At 41.4% G+C, this 16,524-nt stretch overlaps 1 protein-coding gene across 13 annotated transcripts in view; it reads right to left on the reverse strand.

Moving 5' to 3' along the window:
* Positions 1 to 16,524, reverse strand: part of FHOD3 (formin homology 2 domain containing 3) — a 382,905-nt gene that overhangs the window by 319,508 nt on the left and 46,873 nt on the right. For all 13 annotated transcript variants that reach the window (XM_027451788.3, XM_027451784.3, XM_027451783.3 and 10 more), the window contains exon 3: positions 16,065 to 16,129. In XM_027451788.3, coding sequence (XP_027307589.2) covers positions 16,065 to 16,129 — 65 coding nt within the window. The remainder of the gene's footprint in view (positions 1 to 16,064; positions 16,130 to 16,524) is intronic.

Below are 16,524 nucleotides of genomic sequence, written 5' to 3' on the forward strand. Positions count from 1 at the left end.
GGCAAATGCAGACCTTTCACTATACCCTCAGAGATTCCAGACCTAAAATTATATCCAATTTATTACTTTAACATTACAATTCAGTCTAACTGAAGGGGTGCTAGGGCCTGCACTGATCCCTGCAAACAATGAATATGAACAAAAATGGTACCCAGAAAAGGAGCAAAGTTTCTTACTCCTCAGATACTCAGAGTAGGTAAGATGAGCTCCAAGCGTGAAGAACTGCCAAAGGAGCACACGGCCCTGGCTGGATGATACAAGTGACAGAGGAAATTCAGTGTAGAGAAGCATCACAGAAAAAAAAAGAAAAAGTGTTTAAACCTTCCATACAATTGTGGATTTGAATTGATTGTTATCACCTAAAGGATGCTCAGGTGATGCCAGGTAAGTAGCCAGTCTGCTTTTTATCCACTCCTGAGCTAAACTGCCCTGGGAATTGTTTTAAAGGGAACATAAAACAAAGTAGAAAATGTAATTATAAGCACGATTTAAAGAAATTGTGTAGTGACATTTTTAATAGGGGGTACATTTGAGGTTCCCAGTCTCAGAAGCTACATAGCAGAACTAGAAAAGACACAATGACCAGGTTGATTAATAGCAAATAACTGCTGAAGTATTTTAAGGAAACATCACATAACAAGTACAGTGAGGCTTCCTCTGGAGGAATGGGCAGTCAGGTCAAGGGATTTCCATCCTGCAGAATGACTGCTTGGGGTGAGGGCAGGACAGACACAGACATCGACCGCTACCGAGCTTTCAGTGCAAGGTATGGTCAACCAGTAGTAGCTTTTTCAACACAGCTACAGGTTACCAAATGAAAGCTTAAAGTCCCAACTAACCAAAAAGAGCTGCTGTCTCACCCTGAGTGCAGCTGAACTGCAGGAGCTCACAGCTGTGACCTTTCCTATACAGTAAAAAGCATGGATGGTGTCTTAAAAGTAACTGGATGGATTCCCGAAATAAAATTCCAGAGGGTTACTAATTGCAAAGACAACACCACGAAAACCATGAAGCACAAAACGGAAAGAAGCTGCATAATATTCTGGTGAAATGCCTGCTCTGTTCTTGTACTGTTCCCTTAGGCAGCTGTTACTGGCTGATTAAGAAAGAAGCAGGGGGACCTTGGATCTGACCCAGCAAGGACATTTTGTCCTACAGCCCTTTCATGACTGACTTCACACTTGCCCACTCTTTGCATGAGAGAAGATGAAAATCTTTCATAAGTTATCCCTCAGGAATAATCTAAATATTTCTGCAAGATAACCCTCTACAGAATAAGGCAACCACCTTGATCATGTCTTTGATCATGCAAGATAACATAAATTAGCTCTGCACTCACCTGCGTTATACCTGTTGGCCATGTGTACTTGTAATGTATTTCAGTAAAGCACAATAGCAAGACAATATATACACACTTTCCCTACAAACAGCTACTTCCTTAGGAAAAAATCAGAGTTATTTCCTATTAAGCTATTACTGCTTATTTTTCCAAATCTGCAAATCCATGCTGCAAGGACTGGGCAGTCCTTATTATTCTTTCTGCTTAGTTGCTAGGGATTAAGAAACGGTTTCATTTACATTCCTTTTAGAAAGCAGAATATGCTTTTATCGTGCTTGTTGCCAAGGAATGCTCACAGAGATCCTGCCCATAGACACCCTATTTCCTACCTGCACACCAGTCACAAGAAGCTAACCCTTTTAAAAAAAAAAATGTGAAAATGATTCAGCTGCTAAATAGGAATGATATAATGGGTTTCAAGAGATAATGAGGGAGAAAGCAGAGTTATAGACAGGCAGCAATCAAAAAAATAATGAAAAGACATCCACACTGGAAATTACTAGAGCTGGAATGCAGAGAATCGAGTGTCTCAATAACCAGCATTTGTACCACAGGTGCACAGAGGTGTTCAGTCACCCTCTGCAAAAGTTATCAGTACACCACTGCCTTCGTGCCTATCGAGTTGAGACAGTCACATAGCACAAGATAGCGTGGGACAAGAAACAGAAGATTGAGAAAATTGTGCTATTAGGTCCTTAACTGAAGCGTCCCAAATCAAAATGGAAGAGAAATGCCAATCCTTAAGCAACCCTGTTTTTCCAAGATATTTAATTTTCTTGTATTTGCCTGAGACTGTCAAGGAAATGAACCTGTGAAACGTAACCCTAACAACATCAGAATGGAGGAACTGAAACAGCAACCTGCAGCACAATGAGGCATCAAGGGAAGGCCATTATCACCAACTTGTTCCCCAATGCATGCTTTGTTCAGTCAGACTGAAACTCCTGAACACCACCATGAAGCTGCCCACCTTATCAGTCAGCAGCTCACAAATCTCAGTCTCAGGCATAAATAGTCAGGGGCTCAGTTGCATGCACACTTCTCTCTGCCCTATGTTAACCACAGGATTAACTGAAAAAGCATTGGAAGAAAAGAAAGACGTAGACATCACTGCCCTGGCTACTGCTGAACAGACAGAGCCAGCAGCAGATGCTGGAGAGGATGATATGTGCCAGTGTAAGCCAACTAAAAGCCTTCCAACATTAAAATACTCACAGCCCCAGGCAGCCCCAAATACGTGTCTGTGAGCAAGTAGCTGTTTTATTCATAAATTAGAGGTTGAGAAAAGTAAGAGTTTCCCTGTGTAATTTTGATGTTATTTAACACCAAAAAAATCATGAAAAAGAGGGTAGAGGGATGGAAATTTAAGCTGTTTGTCCAAACCATGCTTCTGCTTTTCTTTCTGGAGAAAACAAGGCATCCCTGAGGAGCACTAAGGCTGTGATACACTCAAAATGCTGTCATCAAGGTAGGAGAAGAGAGAAGACTGAAGGACAACGTTGTCACGTATGAGCAAGCATGTGGAGAACAGCAGCACCGAACTGTAGGAGCTATGATCAGGTCACAGGGCCATGGCTGGGTCACCGTAACGCTCTTGGTGGTATCACCTAATGAAGGCAGAAATGATATGCAAAAGGCACCCTTTTCTTATCTCCCAATGAGATGGTGTGAAAGGGATGAACGGTGACACGCACTACAGCAGCCCCTGATAAGGTATCACATTCAACCCCCCGAGCAGGCAGCTGCCCCGAAAATAGATCCTTTGCTTTCCCAGAAGGGAGGGCAGGTACGGCAGCAGCCTGCAGAGCCCCTCTCTCCTCCTTTTCCTCCTTACTCACAGGAAACGAGGAAAAAGATCTTTCCAGCGGGGAGCTTAACGCTGAAGTACAGCCGACCTGACCCTCCAAGGGAGGGATGAGCAAGGGCGAGCGTGCTGTGCCACCATCCATCCATCCATCCACAGGAGCAGACAGGCAGCAGCTGAAAAACCCCAGGTGAGGGGTGAGGTGATGGGGCACCAGCCTACACGGGCTCAGAGGAACCAGGAAAAAAAAAAAAAAGTAACTACAGCACCAGGAAAGACGTGAGGAGGAAAAAAATCCTCCTCTTCTATGTATGTAGCTCGGCAGGAGGTGTTTGCAGCTCTGCATGCAGCACAGCAGGCGCTGTGACTCTTGGAAGCGCTGGCTTACTTTGAGGAAGTTCTGCTCTGAAATACCACGCCTGGAGCTAAAGCAGATCTGTAACTTTCTCCTTCTCCTGGGAAGGGACTTGCCTGCAAACCTGCCCTCCAGGAAACACCAGTACAAGCTATCAAAAAGCACCATCAGGTTCAAGTGCTCCACAGAGGCTGAATGATCACCTCTTACCCCAAACTATCTTATGGGAGATGGGAACTTGCCCAGACAAACTGGTGACTCCACATCCAAAATTTCTGCCTCAGCCCTAACAAAGCTCTTGGACACAGCCACAGAGACCCCCCTCTCTCTCCATTTGCTTCCAACTACACCACGGCTCTTAGAGACAAGGAGGGTAACTCATTGCCCAGGCCCCTGACATCTTTCTTGCTCTTCCTATAGCACGTTGGGCTGAAGGACCTCATCATCATCCCAGCACAACCATCATAACAAGAACAACATCCAGCAGAAAAAATTCATTCACTGAGGCAGGTTAATTCTGCTAGAGACAATATTAGTTTACTAAAATACAGCAGGTATCTTTTAGGCAGGTAAGAGGAGAATACAATGCTCAACGCAGCTGTTCCTCAGCTCCCACTTTGTCCTTGGTCAAAGCCTTTTCACTGACAACTCCACCTTGAATGGCAAAATACATCAGATGCTGGTAGAAATTAGGAAGAAGAAATCAGTGCAACTATTTTCAGAGCTTGGCAAAGAACCCGATTTCACTGAAAAGTGCTGTCACCCCAGAATGACTACCGGGGCTCTACAGACAGAAAACAGAAAGGAACAAGGGCGAGTACATCACCCTCTCAGCCAGGCAGCTCCTCTCCCTGTCCGTTCCCTTTATGGTCAGTGGAAGGAGAGCAATTCAGGGCAGGAGCATAACTGGGATGCTCTGAAGTGCCCTCTAGACAAACTCTGTTCACCGATGACAGAGGGAGCCTAGAGGGTAACACAGACGCCAGGCTGCATGTCTGGAGTGACTGGGAGGCTGACAAGAAGACAGCATGGCAATGATACAGCACTAAAGCTTCACCTAGAAGCTATTCTCAGACACACACCACAGCTAGGAGCAACTCAAGCTATCTGGAGAAAAACAAAGGCCCCTGACTTGAAGCTCCCTGTCAGCTGGATTAGGCTTGCAAGGCTCCTACGTCCTTCCTGCAACAAGGAGAAGAGGGAGGAACTAAGTCCATGGTGTTTTGTTGGTGGTGGTCTTGGCTTGTTTTTGTTGTTTTTCTAAATAAATGAATTATAAAAATAAGAAATACAGGTTTTCAGTCTCCATAAAGCAGATGCAATTACAAAAATGCTTGTTCTGTGTAGCATGGGCCCTCCCCTCCTATCTTCACTACAGAGAAACTTAGGGGCTGTTTGGGTACCTCTGTGTTTGGATTGCTTATACCTCCTGCCTCCCTGACCAGCAGTCTCAGAGGGTGGCTGGAAATACACGAGATACTTGAATGACAGCACATTGAGGAAGGAGCACAGAACAGAAAACAGCTGCTGGTTAAGCCACACAACACCCACAGCACAGGTACACGTCGTGAAACAGCAAGACCACAGCAACAGCAATGCACAGACCACTAACCTCAGAGAGAAACCCCAGGAGACAGAGGGACAGCTACAAGGGCATCCCACAGCAAATAATCTAGGGTATGCATGGCTGCTTGTGCACTATACTCACCCCTCGTATGAACCTTTGGAACGTGGTGCAATGCATACACATGCCCAGGCTTTACGGAGCTCTTCCGAGCACGGTTTTTACTACCATCTCCCAGAGCACACAACCCCTAGAAATATCATAGTACTATCTGGCTACCCAGGCAAAGAAATAAGGAGGATTTTATTTCCTCACCTAATCTTTCTAGATCTGAAATATTTGTAAGGTATCAGAAATTAATGAACACAAATGAGCAATGGATGATGATGCTCCCTTCTGAGGGTTGTACCCAAAGATTTTCAGGATACTGTTTCGTATGATGCCAGACATGCCCATGTTTTCTTTATCAGAACAAGCTCTGCAGCCAGGCAAGGGCTGAGCTGTAAACCCTGGCCCTGGGGCACAGTGAGTAGACCCCAGGCCTCCTCCCGTGCCCAATATGCCAAGGAGCTTTCCACACTCTCACCTGTCCGTGTCACAAATGAGGCCAGGCAGCAAGCAAATCTCTCCAGTGGCATTTGATGTTGAGCAGGCTCCTAAACAGCCAGTGAACCTAAATTTGGACTGCAGAAGCAAGGAACACATCCAACAGTTACATGTCCCTCCTCAGCATATCAACAAGTCAACTTCATGCACTCCTCTTCACGATTTAATAATAAGACCAGAGCTAAATATTTAATGCCTGAAAGGTTAAAAGAAACCCGAGCTATAGTTCCATACATACCAGGCTCATCTCAACCTGCTAAATATGAATTGACATGGCTTGTGACATCCCACCACTTACAATAGCATGCTGGCCAACCACAGTAACTTCTGCTTCGGTTTTACATTAAGAAGTTGCAATTTTACCTCTTTGGAGCCTGATTTATTTATTTATTTATTTTATTGAAACTTGCATGGGGAAAAGAAAAACTTAACTGAGATGTTGTTACTGTTAAAATATAGGAGAGGGCAGCTAACAGAGTAACAATAGAAAATACCAAAAGCTGTGAAATACGGGAAATTATCTACATTACGTTTTGTATTGTTTACCATACTGACAATGAAATACTCCAAAAAGCCCATACAACCCTCCCATTTCCAGATGGAGATACGATGTCCTTAACTTCATCAGACTCATACAGGTACAAAACGATAGCGACAACCTCAGTGAAGGCCATCAGTGATCACCACCTCTGCTTGTGGTGTACTCTGAAACTGAGATGAACATTTTATCTAAATGCTTCTGAAGGCACCATAGAAATACTATGCACAATAGTACATGTCTTTTCTTGAATACGAGCAGATATACTCACTTGCAAGTCTTACAGAAGGCAACATGTTACACCAGGGAGCTATGCCACCTATTTTAAATCAAGCTCCATAGTCCTTGGGATATTTCTTTCAAGAAGGAAAGAAAGTTGATACGCGTCCAATTTACAAATTAAATCATCTTCACTTATACAGAAATAAAAGCAGCTGCACATGAAAAAGATCAAAAGATATAAATGAGAGAAGAATAGGATAGCTGAAGGCAATAAAAGAACAGCAAACGTTATTTGAATGGCACAATGAAAACTTGAGTAACGTGCAATCCAGGAGTAATACAGGTACCTGAGCAACTGTATCTCACCTGTTGAATTATTAGTGCATTTAGCATTACATTTCATAGCAAACTGGATTAAAAATTAGTGTGACTACCTTATGAAACCAGATGTATGTTATATCACAACACCACCCACTATAAGATCTTGAGATGGTAACAAAACTTAACTGACTTGTCATTACACAAAGACTGAGAAAGAAGCTATCCGTATACTCGGCTTCGCAGTGAGCTCACGAAAAGTTAGAAAATTGCATCAGTTTGAGGCACGAGTGACCATTTTGCTTAATGTCTTAAAGATAAGCAGACTGAAACAGATGTATGATCCTGTGACTCTGTGTTTCAATGGTATACATACATACATTATCTTATTTAAGCTAGTAAGAAATAAAACCCCATAAAGCGTAACTGAGCGTGCATTCCTCTGTGGTGCATGCCAGTCAAGTAACAGAACAAAACCATCCACCAGAAAGCAGAAATCAGACACGTAGTGCCTGAAAAAAAAAAAAAATCATACAGAGAGAATACATACATGAAATGTTTCCCTATTTCTTGCACAGGATCTCCCTCAGCAATTTATTGGGGAAAAAATAGCCCATACATTCTCTAGGCACGTAAAGGTTTTGTATTTTGAGAGGCTTAGTATTTTGTTAGTACTAAAGAGGATATGTAAAGTTTCCTTACACCAAAACCCTTCCAGGACTCCCACTCCAACGCCCTCCATGTGATGGATTCACTCCAAACAGACTGGTACCTCCTTTCCATAGTAGCACAACTCATACTTTATGGACTAACAATACTTCTGCTCTTATATTATAGTAGAAGTATGCTGTACAAAAATAATCATCCCTAATCCACTTCTGTCTTTACCCAAAAACTTGTGGAAGAGACACAGCTTGCACTACAGACACTTTCAGAATCACGACACAACTCCCAAAATTTTAGCAAACCAAGAGCTAAAATCTACAGCTGAGTAAGACTCACAGCGTGGTTGAGGTTGGCAGGGCCTTCTGGAGGCCACCTGATCCGACCCCCTGCTCCAGCAGGGACACCCAGAGCAGGGTGCCCAGGACCACGTCCAGGTAGCTTTGGGAGACCGCCAAGGAGGGAGGCTCCACAACCACTCTGGGCAACTTGAGGTGAAGAATAACACTCTTCTATACATCAAAGCTAGTAGACAAAAAACATATGTAATATTAATAGCCTCTTCAGCATATATGATTAGAGACAACTGGCAAACCAAAGCCAATTCCACCCATGATCTAACAACACCTGAGCAAGGTAGGAGCTGCATTTACCTTAATTCCACATGAGCAAAAGCAGCATCCCTCCACCTTCCTTATAATCAAGGATGAAATCAGCAGTATGAGTGAGAATGACAGCCAAAAGATTTACCAACATTTCCTATTCCAAACCCACAGCGTTTAAGTAGCAGTTCCTGACTTCTCTTCCATAATTTTAAGTGCTTAATTTTCTTTTATTGATGCATTTCTAACAAGTTTTGCAGGGCAAAGCTTAGAATAGGCCTGAGTTGTGTGCTGTCCCAAGAAAACCAATCTGAACCAAATTCATTTGGGTTATATGCTCTGATGGAACAGGTTTAGATAGCAGCAGGAAACAAATCACTCCAAATAAATTAGTGTTATGGTTGGAAGAGAATGAAGATATATAACATGAACTTAACCTTTTTTTCCTAGTTAAGGGCTTGAACGTGCTGTGCTTCAGTCTGCAGCAAGATTAGTTCAACTGTCTTAGATATACCAAAAGACAAAGAGAGCTGCTTTGCCTTTCAATACAGAGGCTATGAGGTAGGAAACATAAACAGCTGGAGGGAAACTATATGAAAACTAACTAGAGCTACTGATGCAATTAAGAGGTTATAAGAAACTTTTTTTTTTTCTATTTTTCTTTTGAGAAAACTACACAAACTCCTATATTTAATGAAATTTAGGATACCTCCTTGAAAATCTGGGGACTGCTAAGAGGTACGAAAACCAGGCTTGCCACATTCACGTCGAGCAGCTATACAGCAGTAATGATTTCTGTAGATCTCCATCGTAGCAGGACAGCTATGAGCACCTCTTCCCCTTCACACTGCCCAGGGGATGAGAGACCCCCAGCTGTCCCACCTGGGTGACCCGAGATGAAGTTTCACGTTAATTTGATAATTTAGTCCTCCTTTTCTTTCATGAAATTGAATTCATTAGCACGGGTGCAGTACTTTCCAAACACCATGCAGATGGTTACATACACAAAATAAGACCAACACTGTATTTTGGTAGAATCTGTTAATCTTCAGAAGAACGTGTGGTTAGACTGTATGAAAAAAAAAATATCCACTTTTAAAAAAAATCCACTTACCAATAACATGGCACTTAATAACTCGTTCAAAATGTGTATGTATCTGAAACAAGTCTAAATTGGCTTGTATCAGGGAAAAGGGGGGAAACAAAGCATCACACTTCGTCTTTTCCTGACTTATGAAGAGGTGGTTTCCTTTAAGATACTACTGAAGATGACTTGACTTTTTAGTTTGCTTTTTCAAAAAACAAAGTTTGTTTTAAATCTTCTCACTTGTTAAGAATTAAAAGTAGATTTCTTCTCCCTTGCAATTTTATTTTTTTAAACACGTAAGAAAAGTGAATTGCAATGGAAATATAAGCTGTCATTAAAAAAAGTCATAAAGAGCGTATCCCCATTCAAAGACATCTCACTCACTCTCTGCAGCACTTTCAAGGTGCAAGTCAAGTCAGATAAGCTTCCACATTGTAACACAAAGCTTCCCAAGACAAGAAAAGCGTCCCACTGCATGCTCCACAGCGGTCCTTTCAAAACTGGAACAAGTCCTTTTATAACAGGAATTCAGCGCTCTAAAGCAACAACCCACTGCTCACAGAGGCTTTTATCTGCTCTACAGCTTCCTGGTTATTTTCGCTGCAAAGCCTACTTTAAGAATTGCAATTTACGTGAAATCCAGAGACAATTCCTGGAAAGCTCCCTGCTTCGTCTCAAACACCGTCTCAAATCATACAGAACCAACACAGGCAGGCAAATAACAGGTTATGAGGAAGAGCTGAGGTTGATCCGACAAAGGAGGCTGACTATAACCATGCACTAGGAATACAACATGAGTCTAATATTTCAGTTTAAAGGGGTGTACATTTTGAAGAGAAACACCATAAGTTATCTATACAGATAAATTTTTGCAAAGCAATCTGATCCGGAGACCATAGGATTTCACTTAAAGCATCTGTGTCCCACATTCTCGGTGAAGCAAATTTAAATAAGCCTAAAAAGCTCAAAAAGGTATTTTTATCGTAGCCTTTGCAGCTATTTCATGATTCACTCAAGTTGGAAAAAAAAAAAAGCTGAACCAATCGTATCTCCAACCACATCTGGAAGCAGGCCGCAATACTGTCTGCACTGTCCTAAGCAGAACTCATCATACCATTAAAAAAAAAAAAAAAATCAAAAAAAAAAGGCTCTGAACTCCAGCATCATTTTTCACATTTTTTCAATTTGTGTGATGTCAGTTTACATCTAATAAACATGTTGTTTATGATCTTCATTTAAGCCAGGACTTTTAGCAAGTAACAGCAAGAATCATAGGAAGCGTATCATGATTGCAAATCCATAATGTACATGGGATCCCTACGTAGCACTATTAAACCCATTTATCACCATCTCCTCCGTCCCAATTATGCTAAGAACGTATTTGATAAAGCAATTTCTACTCACCTCTCTGTTACCAGCAGCGCACAGAACTGAAAACCACAGCGCTTCCGACAAACTCTCAAGGCACCTCTTTTGTTCCCCTTAAATTAAATCCGAATCGGTTGCACGTTTTGCTGAATGCTAATGCTAATGCTAATCCTAATGCTAATGCTCTCCACATGTTCTCTCTCCCCAGCAGAAAATGTTTTCTATTAGGAATGCCTAACTCTGAACAGAAAACCGTAAAATGCCCTTCAAACAACCCAAAGTACCTCTTTTCTTGAGACTTGAGTATATAAATCAAGCTGGCCCAAATGAAGAGCTCAAAGGGAAGACCTAATGCCACATCTAAGCTTCCTTTAGGAAAACTTTTTAATTAGACTCTTCCTGGTAGTGTGTTTTGGACAGTCATGCACAAGAAAGCTGTTTATTTTAAATTCAATAAGCTATTCCTTTTAAGAAAAAGAAAAACAAAGAGAGACAGCAGAAAGTTTTGAAGCATCAACTACAGGAGCTTCATTCCCAGTCTCCATAGCTTTGAGGACTCCATTTCAGCCCTCAGCACACTGCAAACGTGGATGGGCCAGACAAATGCAATATGATAATATGATAATGAGGTTTGGAGGGAGAAGCATCTGAAGTGATAAAGTACCAATAACATAACATGGGTTGTAGGCACAAGTTTAACTCTGCCCTCTGAGAAGGAGATAAAACATGGTTTCATGTTTTCTTAACCAGAACCACGCTGTCTTTTCAACTCTTCTATACTATATTCACAGAAGGACAAAGCTTTTTTTTTTCCCCCTTTTTTTTTTTCCACCTCTGTGTACCTTTACATCCCTGCAGCAAAGTGCCAGATGCAGTTATTGACTCGAGCCTTGATTTTGTCTCCAGGAAAGCACACGGTTCCACCGGGAAGGGACTTGCAGCTCAAGCACTTGGAGCGAAAGGTCATACCAAAGGTTCAATGTATGCGTAAATAGTTGCAGGCCCTAATCATATCTGCCCTAATACATACAACAAGTCCACGTAATGGGAAACAGAAGGGAAAACTGTACATGGAAAAGAGGACTAGATGCATATTTCAGCCATGAAAGGACAAATAAAAACAGCTGGCTTGCACTAGCCCTGTAGTTACAGCTAGCTTGTAGTTTCCCTCAGGTACAGCAGAACAAAAACAACTCAAAGATATTTATGGCCAGGTTTCATAAGAGGTATCAAGAGCAAGATGATGTCAAAAAGGCAGCCCAAAGATCTGCGTGAAAAAGATTAATATTGGTGCTAACATGGCTAGATAAAGCAGATGCCCTAATAACAGGGGCTAGAAACAGCTGCAGTGCTGCACGGCCAACGTTACATCACATACTTGGGAGCAATCCACGGCTCAGCACTCGTGGAAGGATGGGGAAGGGCAGGCACGCTGTAGATCCGCTAAGCTCCAGTAAATCTGCAACTGCCTATGTGCAAAAGCCAAGAGAATGGGCTTATAAAACAGTTATGATGACTAATAATGAAGCTAGATTACACATTTTAACAAGACCCTTGCAGTCATAGACTTGTACGCTGTGTAAGGACCTACCTGGTTCAAGCTACAAACTTAATACTCAAATACCTACGCACACTGGTGTTTCCTGTTTAGCAGCAGATGAAAGCAAGACTTCACTTAAATGCAGGACGAGGCTGTAACAATCCTAAAGTGTAATTTTATAATGGAAAAAAAAAAAAAAAGTAACCAACCAAGGTCGTTTTGTTTTGTATTCCATTTTTAATAATGGACTGATGTAAAGGAGAAGTAACATTTAATACACCTTGCAACATTTTCTGTTCCTCCAAGCTATGTAACTCTGGCCAATCCCAGGCCAATACATGTATCCAGAACTACATATGCCATCAATATTAGCATTTTTCTTGTATTACATTGTATTAACACCTAAATCTCACTCTTTTTTTTGGCAGAAGCATTCTAAGCTATTGTCATGGGTGTGCCCAAGCTCGTTCACAATATTTAGAGTAACTCTCCTAAGTATTCAGTCCCAAACCTAACCTTTTTAAAAGAGGACACAGGACTCTTGGGCTAGGTACAGCACACAGGTACACAATAGCAAACGGTGCCTTTTCCCTCAGGGAAACCCAGGATTTTGAGAGGAAACTACTAAGAAGCAACCAACAGGCCCATGAAGCACGAAGGAAGCAGCAGCTGAAGCAAACAGAGCTGTCCAAACAGCCACGCAGCGAAGGCACCAAGCCCAAGAAAAGCAGAGCTCAAACTCCACAGCAGCTTTAAAACCTCCCTGTCAGAGTCACTCTTACTAAAGTCCTCCATTTAGTTTTAAGGGCAAAAGTTTTTGGCCCTGCTGGGGTTCCCACTTCAGAGCTACATCCTTCATTTACATCAGACTTTATCAGGGCTTCATCTGAAGCCCTGTAGTTGTTAAATGCATACAAATGAAATTTATGGTAAGGCACAACTAAATATAAAAAAGGAAAGTCACATGGCTGCCAAAAATACCAGAAAGACTTTTCCCACAGGGTATTAAGTCACAATAAATCTAATTGAAATAAAAGGCTAAATTTGACAGATTTGGGGAAAAAAACAATTGACATTGTAAAATTTAATAATTGATCTTCCTCCACTAAGTACCCTTAACATCAACAGGTGCAAGAATACCTCTGTAATTTTCAGTTACCTAGATTCTATGAGCAAAACTGGTTTCAGCAAATCTTTTCCTACAAAAGAACATTGTAAATATGGCAGTTAGTACAGAAAAAAAAACCCTCACTTTCATATTTGAAATTATCTTTTAATTAGTACTGACATTGTAATCAGGATCAAGCCAAAATGGGAAAATAAGCAGAGCTATATTTAAATGAAAATTTGCTCCTTGATGCTGAAAGTCCTTTAGTCTAAGCACGTGACAAGAACTCAATTTGAGAGAAAATAATATATATACCAATGCATTAAACTCAGGTGAGATGTTTTGGAGTGACTGGTATGCAACAGAGCAGAGAACACTTCTCCCTCTCAGTTTCCACTCACAGGTTATTTATTCATTCCCTGCCCTGCTAAAATAAATAAATAAATAAATAGAATAAAAATAAAAACAATCACAAAACAAACAAAAACACCACCACATTTGACTTGGGGTTTACTAAAGCTTCCTAAGTCTTAAAAAATACTGGCCTGTAGTCAATACATCCTGACACTAAGGCCCACTGAATCCCCTGGAGAATCGAAGCCACTAATGCTGGAAAACTTTACTTGGACATCTGAACATAAACAGCTGTGCATTTCCCACAATTAAAAGTATAACATATTGGAGAGAAGAAGATGTTGGTACAGCTTCCCAATGGGAGAATTTGTGACATGAAAGCTATTTCTGTACACCGCTTGGCCCTTTAAAGCGATTTACAAACCTTCAGTGCAAGGATGGCTCTGAGGCAAGGGCACTACAGAACAAGCCAGAACTCCTCAGAAGGCAGCCCTGGCTAGCTGGTGTTCACTTTGCACAGTCAGAAACATTTCTAACCACAATGCTTTCCAGGGATAACATGAAGACAATCGTAATTCTAACAACAGGCAGGTGGGAATGAAAGAAAATAGTCCAAGCAAGATGTTTTTATGCCACGTATCAGTATCTCAGGTTGCTCTAGCTCCTGGCTTCTGCTCCAAATACGTAACGCATTTTTTAACCTCAAAACCTAATACTTCTGTTTCAGAAGAGACCTAACAGGCAGCTGACGTGGAAGTACATGCAGGGTGAAGGAAAGCAACCACTGACAGAGAAACAACCCTCCTGTCCTGTGACAAGTTTGACTGGCAGACAAAGTTTATCACACAATGCCACTAGTAAGAACTGCAGATGAACACATTCCCAAAAATAAGACACATTTGATACATCAAAATGAAAAAGGAGAGCATAGAAACTGCATTACAACAAACTATGGGCTGAAACAAATACTTACACTGAAAATCTAAACTTCAGGAGGGGGGCTGGAAATTAGAACCAGATCTTGCATTTGGCTTTTATGCCTGTACTGACCCATGCCAAAAACCCACATCCAAACACACCTCAGTTCTAGGATGCTAAAATCTGGACTCGAGTTTTGCAGCCTGGCTTCCTCTGTACTCAGAGCACTGACTGCATCGCTGCTGCCAGAGCACAGCAGCACCTGACAAAGGAATATGCTTCCATGCAAGATCAGTGACAATACACGCACAGTAATGTGCCTAATTGCCTGCACTAAGCTTGATCGCAAACGGATCAAAACCAAGTAGCCACAATTGTTGCCAAGAAGCTGGCAACAATTCCTGAAATCTGGGAAAATTATAGCTTTTACATTAAAAGTGTTTTATAAAATGTCAATGCAGAAAACATACGGAATCTTCTCACACTGCACTGGTCTATATTTGCTGAAGATATCCACAGACCCAACAAAAACAAGCTTCCCCAAGCTGTTCATAATTTCATTCATATTTATAAAATCAGCCCAGACTCTGCACTATCTCTGTTTCTCCTCCAATATTTAACACACAGGCTTGCTCTGCTGTAGTTCTCCAGCAACGGTAGTAATTGGGAATCTGTTCCTGCACGACGCAGCCTGAAGTTTGCTCTCAATGGTAGGTATTTGAGGAATTCTGTAGGTTGCTTAGACTCAGTTCAAATTCCCATAAAGGCCATTCCATAACACGTCCTGGGGGCAGGGGAAAGAAGTTTAGATGTACTTAAAGCCTGAGCCCTCCAACAGCAACAGCACTGTGGATGTAACACAAACTTTGTTATTCTTCTTTTATTAAGGAAGGTGTCTAAGTTCTAATGCTTCAGCTGTGATCTCTTCAAGCAAAACCATCCACAAGGTAAACAAGTTAGGGTGTTGAATCTACTACAGAAAAACTGAAAAGAAATCAAGCACCTGTGGCATGTAGATACAGGATTTGATTTTAAACCAGACATCTCTAATATCTCTTAACATTACCCAAACATGAGCATGAGCTCTGCCACCAACACTCAGTGAAACACGCTGGTCTGTAGAACAGCGGAGAACATGAGCTCTGTGACAGCACGTCTGCTTCCACGCAGGCAGTCTTAAAGCTCTTGTGACACACTTTATTAATTCAGATTTTCCTCATGACAGCACTGTTTTAACCAGGGTACTTCCAAGAAACCAACACTGCGATAATGACAGTAAGTAGCCAAGATCTGAAAGACGTGAAGCAGTAAGTATTACACACTGTTAAAATGCTGTAGCTGCTGTGAGCCAACAATACCTCAGATTTCCTTCTCAGTTCAGAACACCATCTTCTTTAGGCACATACGAAGGCAGCAGCAAGACAAACAATCCAAAATTCTTCTCCAAAGCATCTCCAACCATCACATTTTACTTTCAAATGATATACTTCTGAGATGTTTAACATCACTAAAGGATAATGTAACCAATAACAATTTTACAGAGCAACAAACACAACAAGGAAATAGATGTACTGGCCTACAATCCTTAACACAGCAAGCCTGATTCATATTCCCTAGATGTGCTTCAAAGGGATCCATTTTGTCTATTTTTTTTTCAGGCATGTGGAACTTCACTTACCGATGCAGGCGTGGACTCTCACTGACAGCTGGGTCCTCAAAATTATACTGTGCTTCTTGCCCCTCCTGAAAAGTAGAAGAAAAGAAAAATATATGAAGACGTAGGCAGGATATAGAGGAGTTAGGAACGAAGAAGTTTAGCTGAGCTTGGGAAAAAAAAAAAAAAAAAAAAAAAAAAAAAAAAAAAAAAAAAAAAGATGAGGAATAGTGTTTTGGCTTTTGTCTTTGTTTCTTACCATCCAACTGTACTTTAATTGACAATAAATTACTTTTCCATAAGTCAAGTCTGTTTTGCCCTTATAGTTATTGGTAAGTAATCTCCCAGTCGTTATCCCAGAGTTTTTCCATCTTGTTTTCTCCCTGTCTTGTTCAAGAGGGGATTGCAGCTAGGGGTGCACCTAGCAGCTAGTCCAAGGTAAACTCACCAAAAAGATTCTCTAGAAATTTATATTAAAGAAGTA

Source organism: Anas platyrhynchos, chromosome 2, assembly GCF_047663525.1.
Source record: "Anas platyrhynchos isolate ZD024472 breed Pekin duck chromosome 2, IASCAAS_PekinDuck_T2T, whole genome shotgun sequence".
NCBI lineage: Eukaryota > Metazoa > Chordata > Aves > Anseriformes > Anatidae > Anas > Anas platyrhynchos.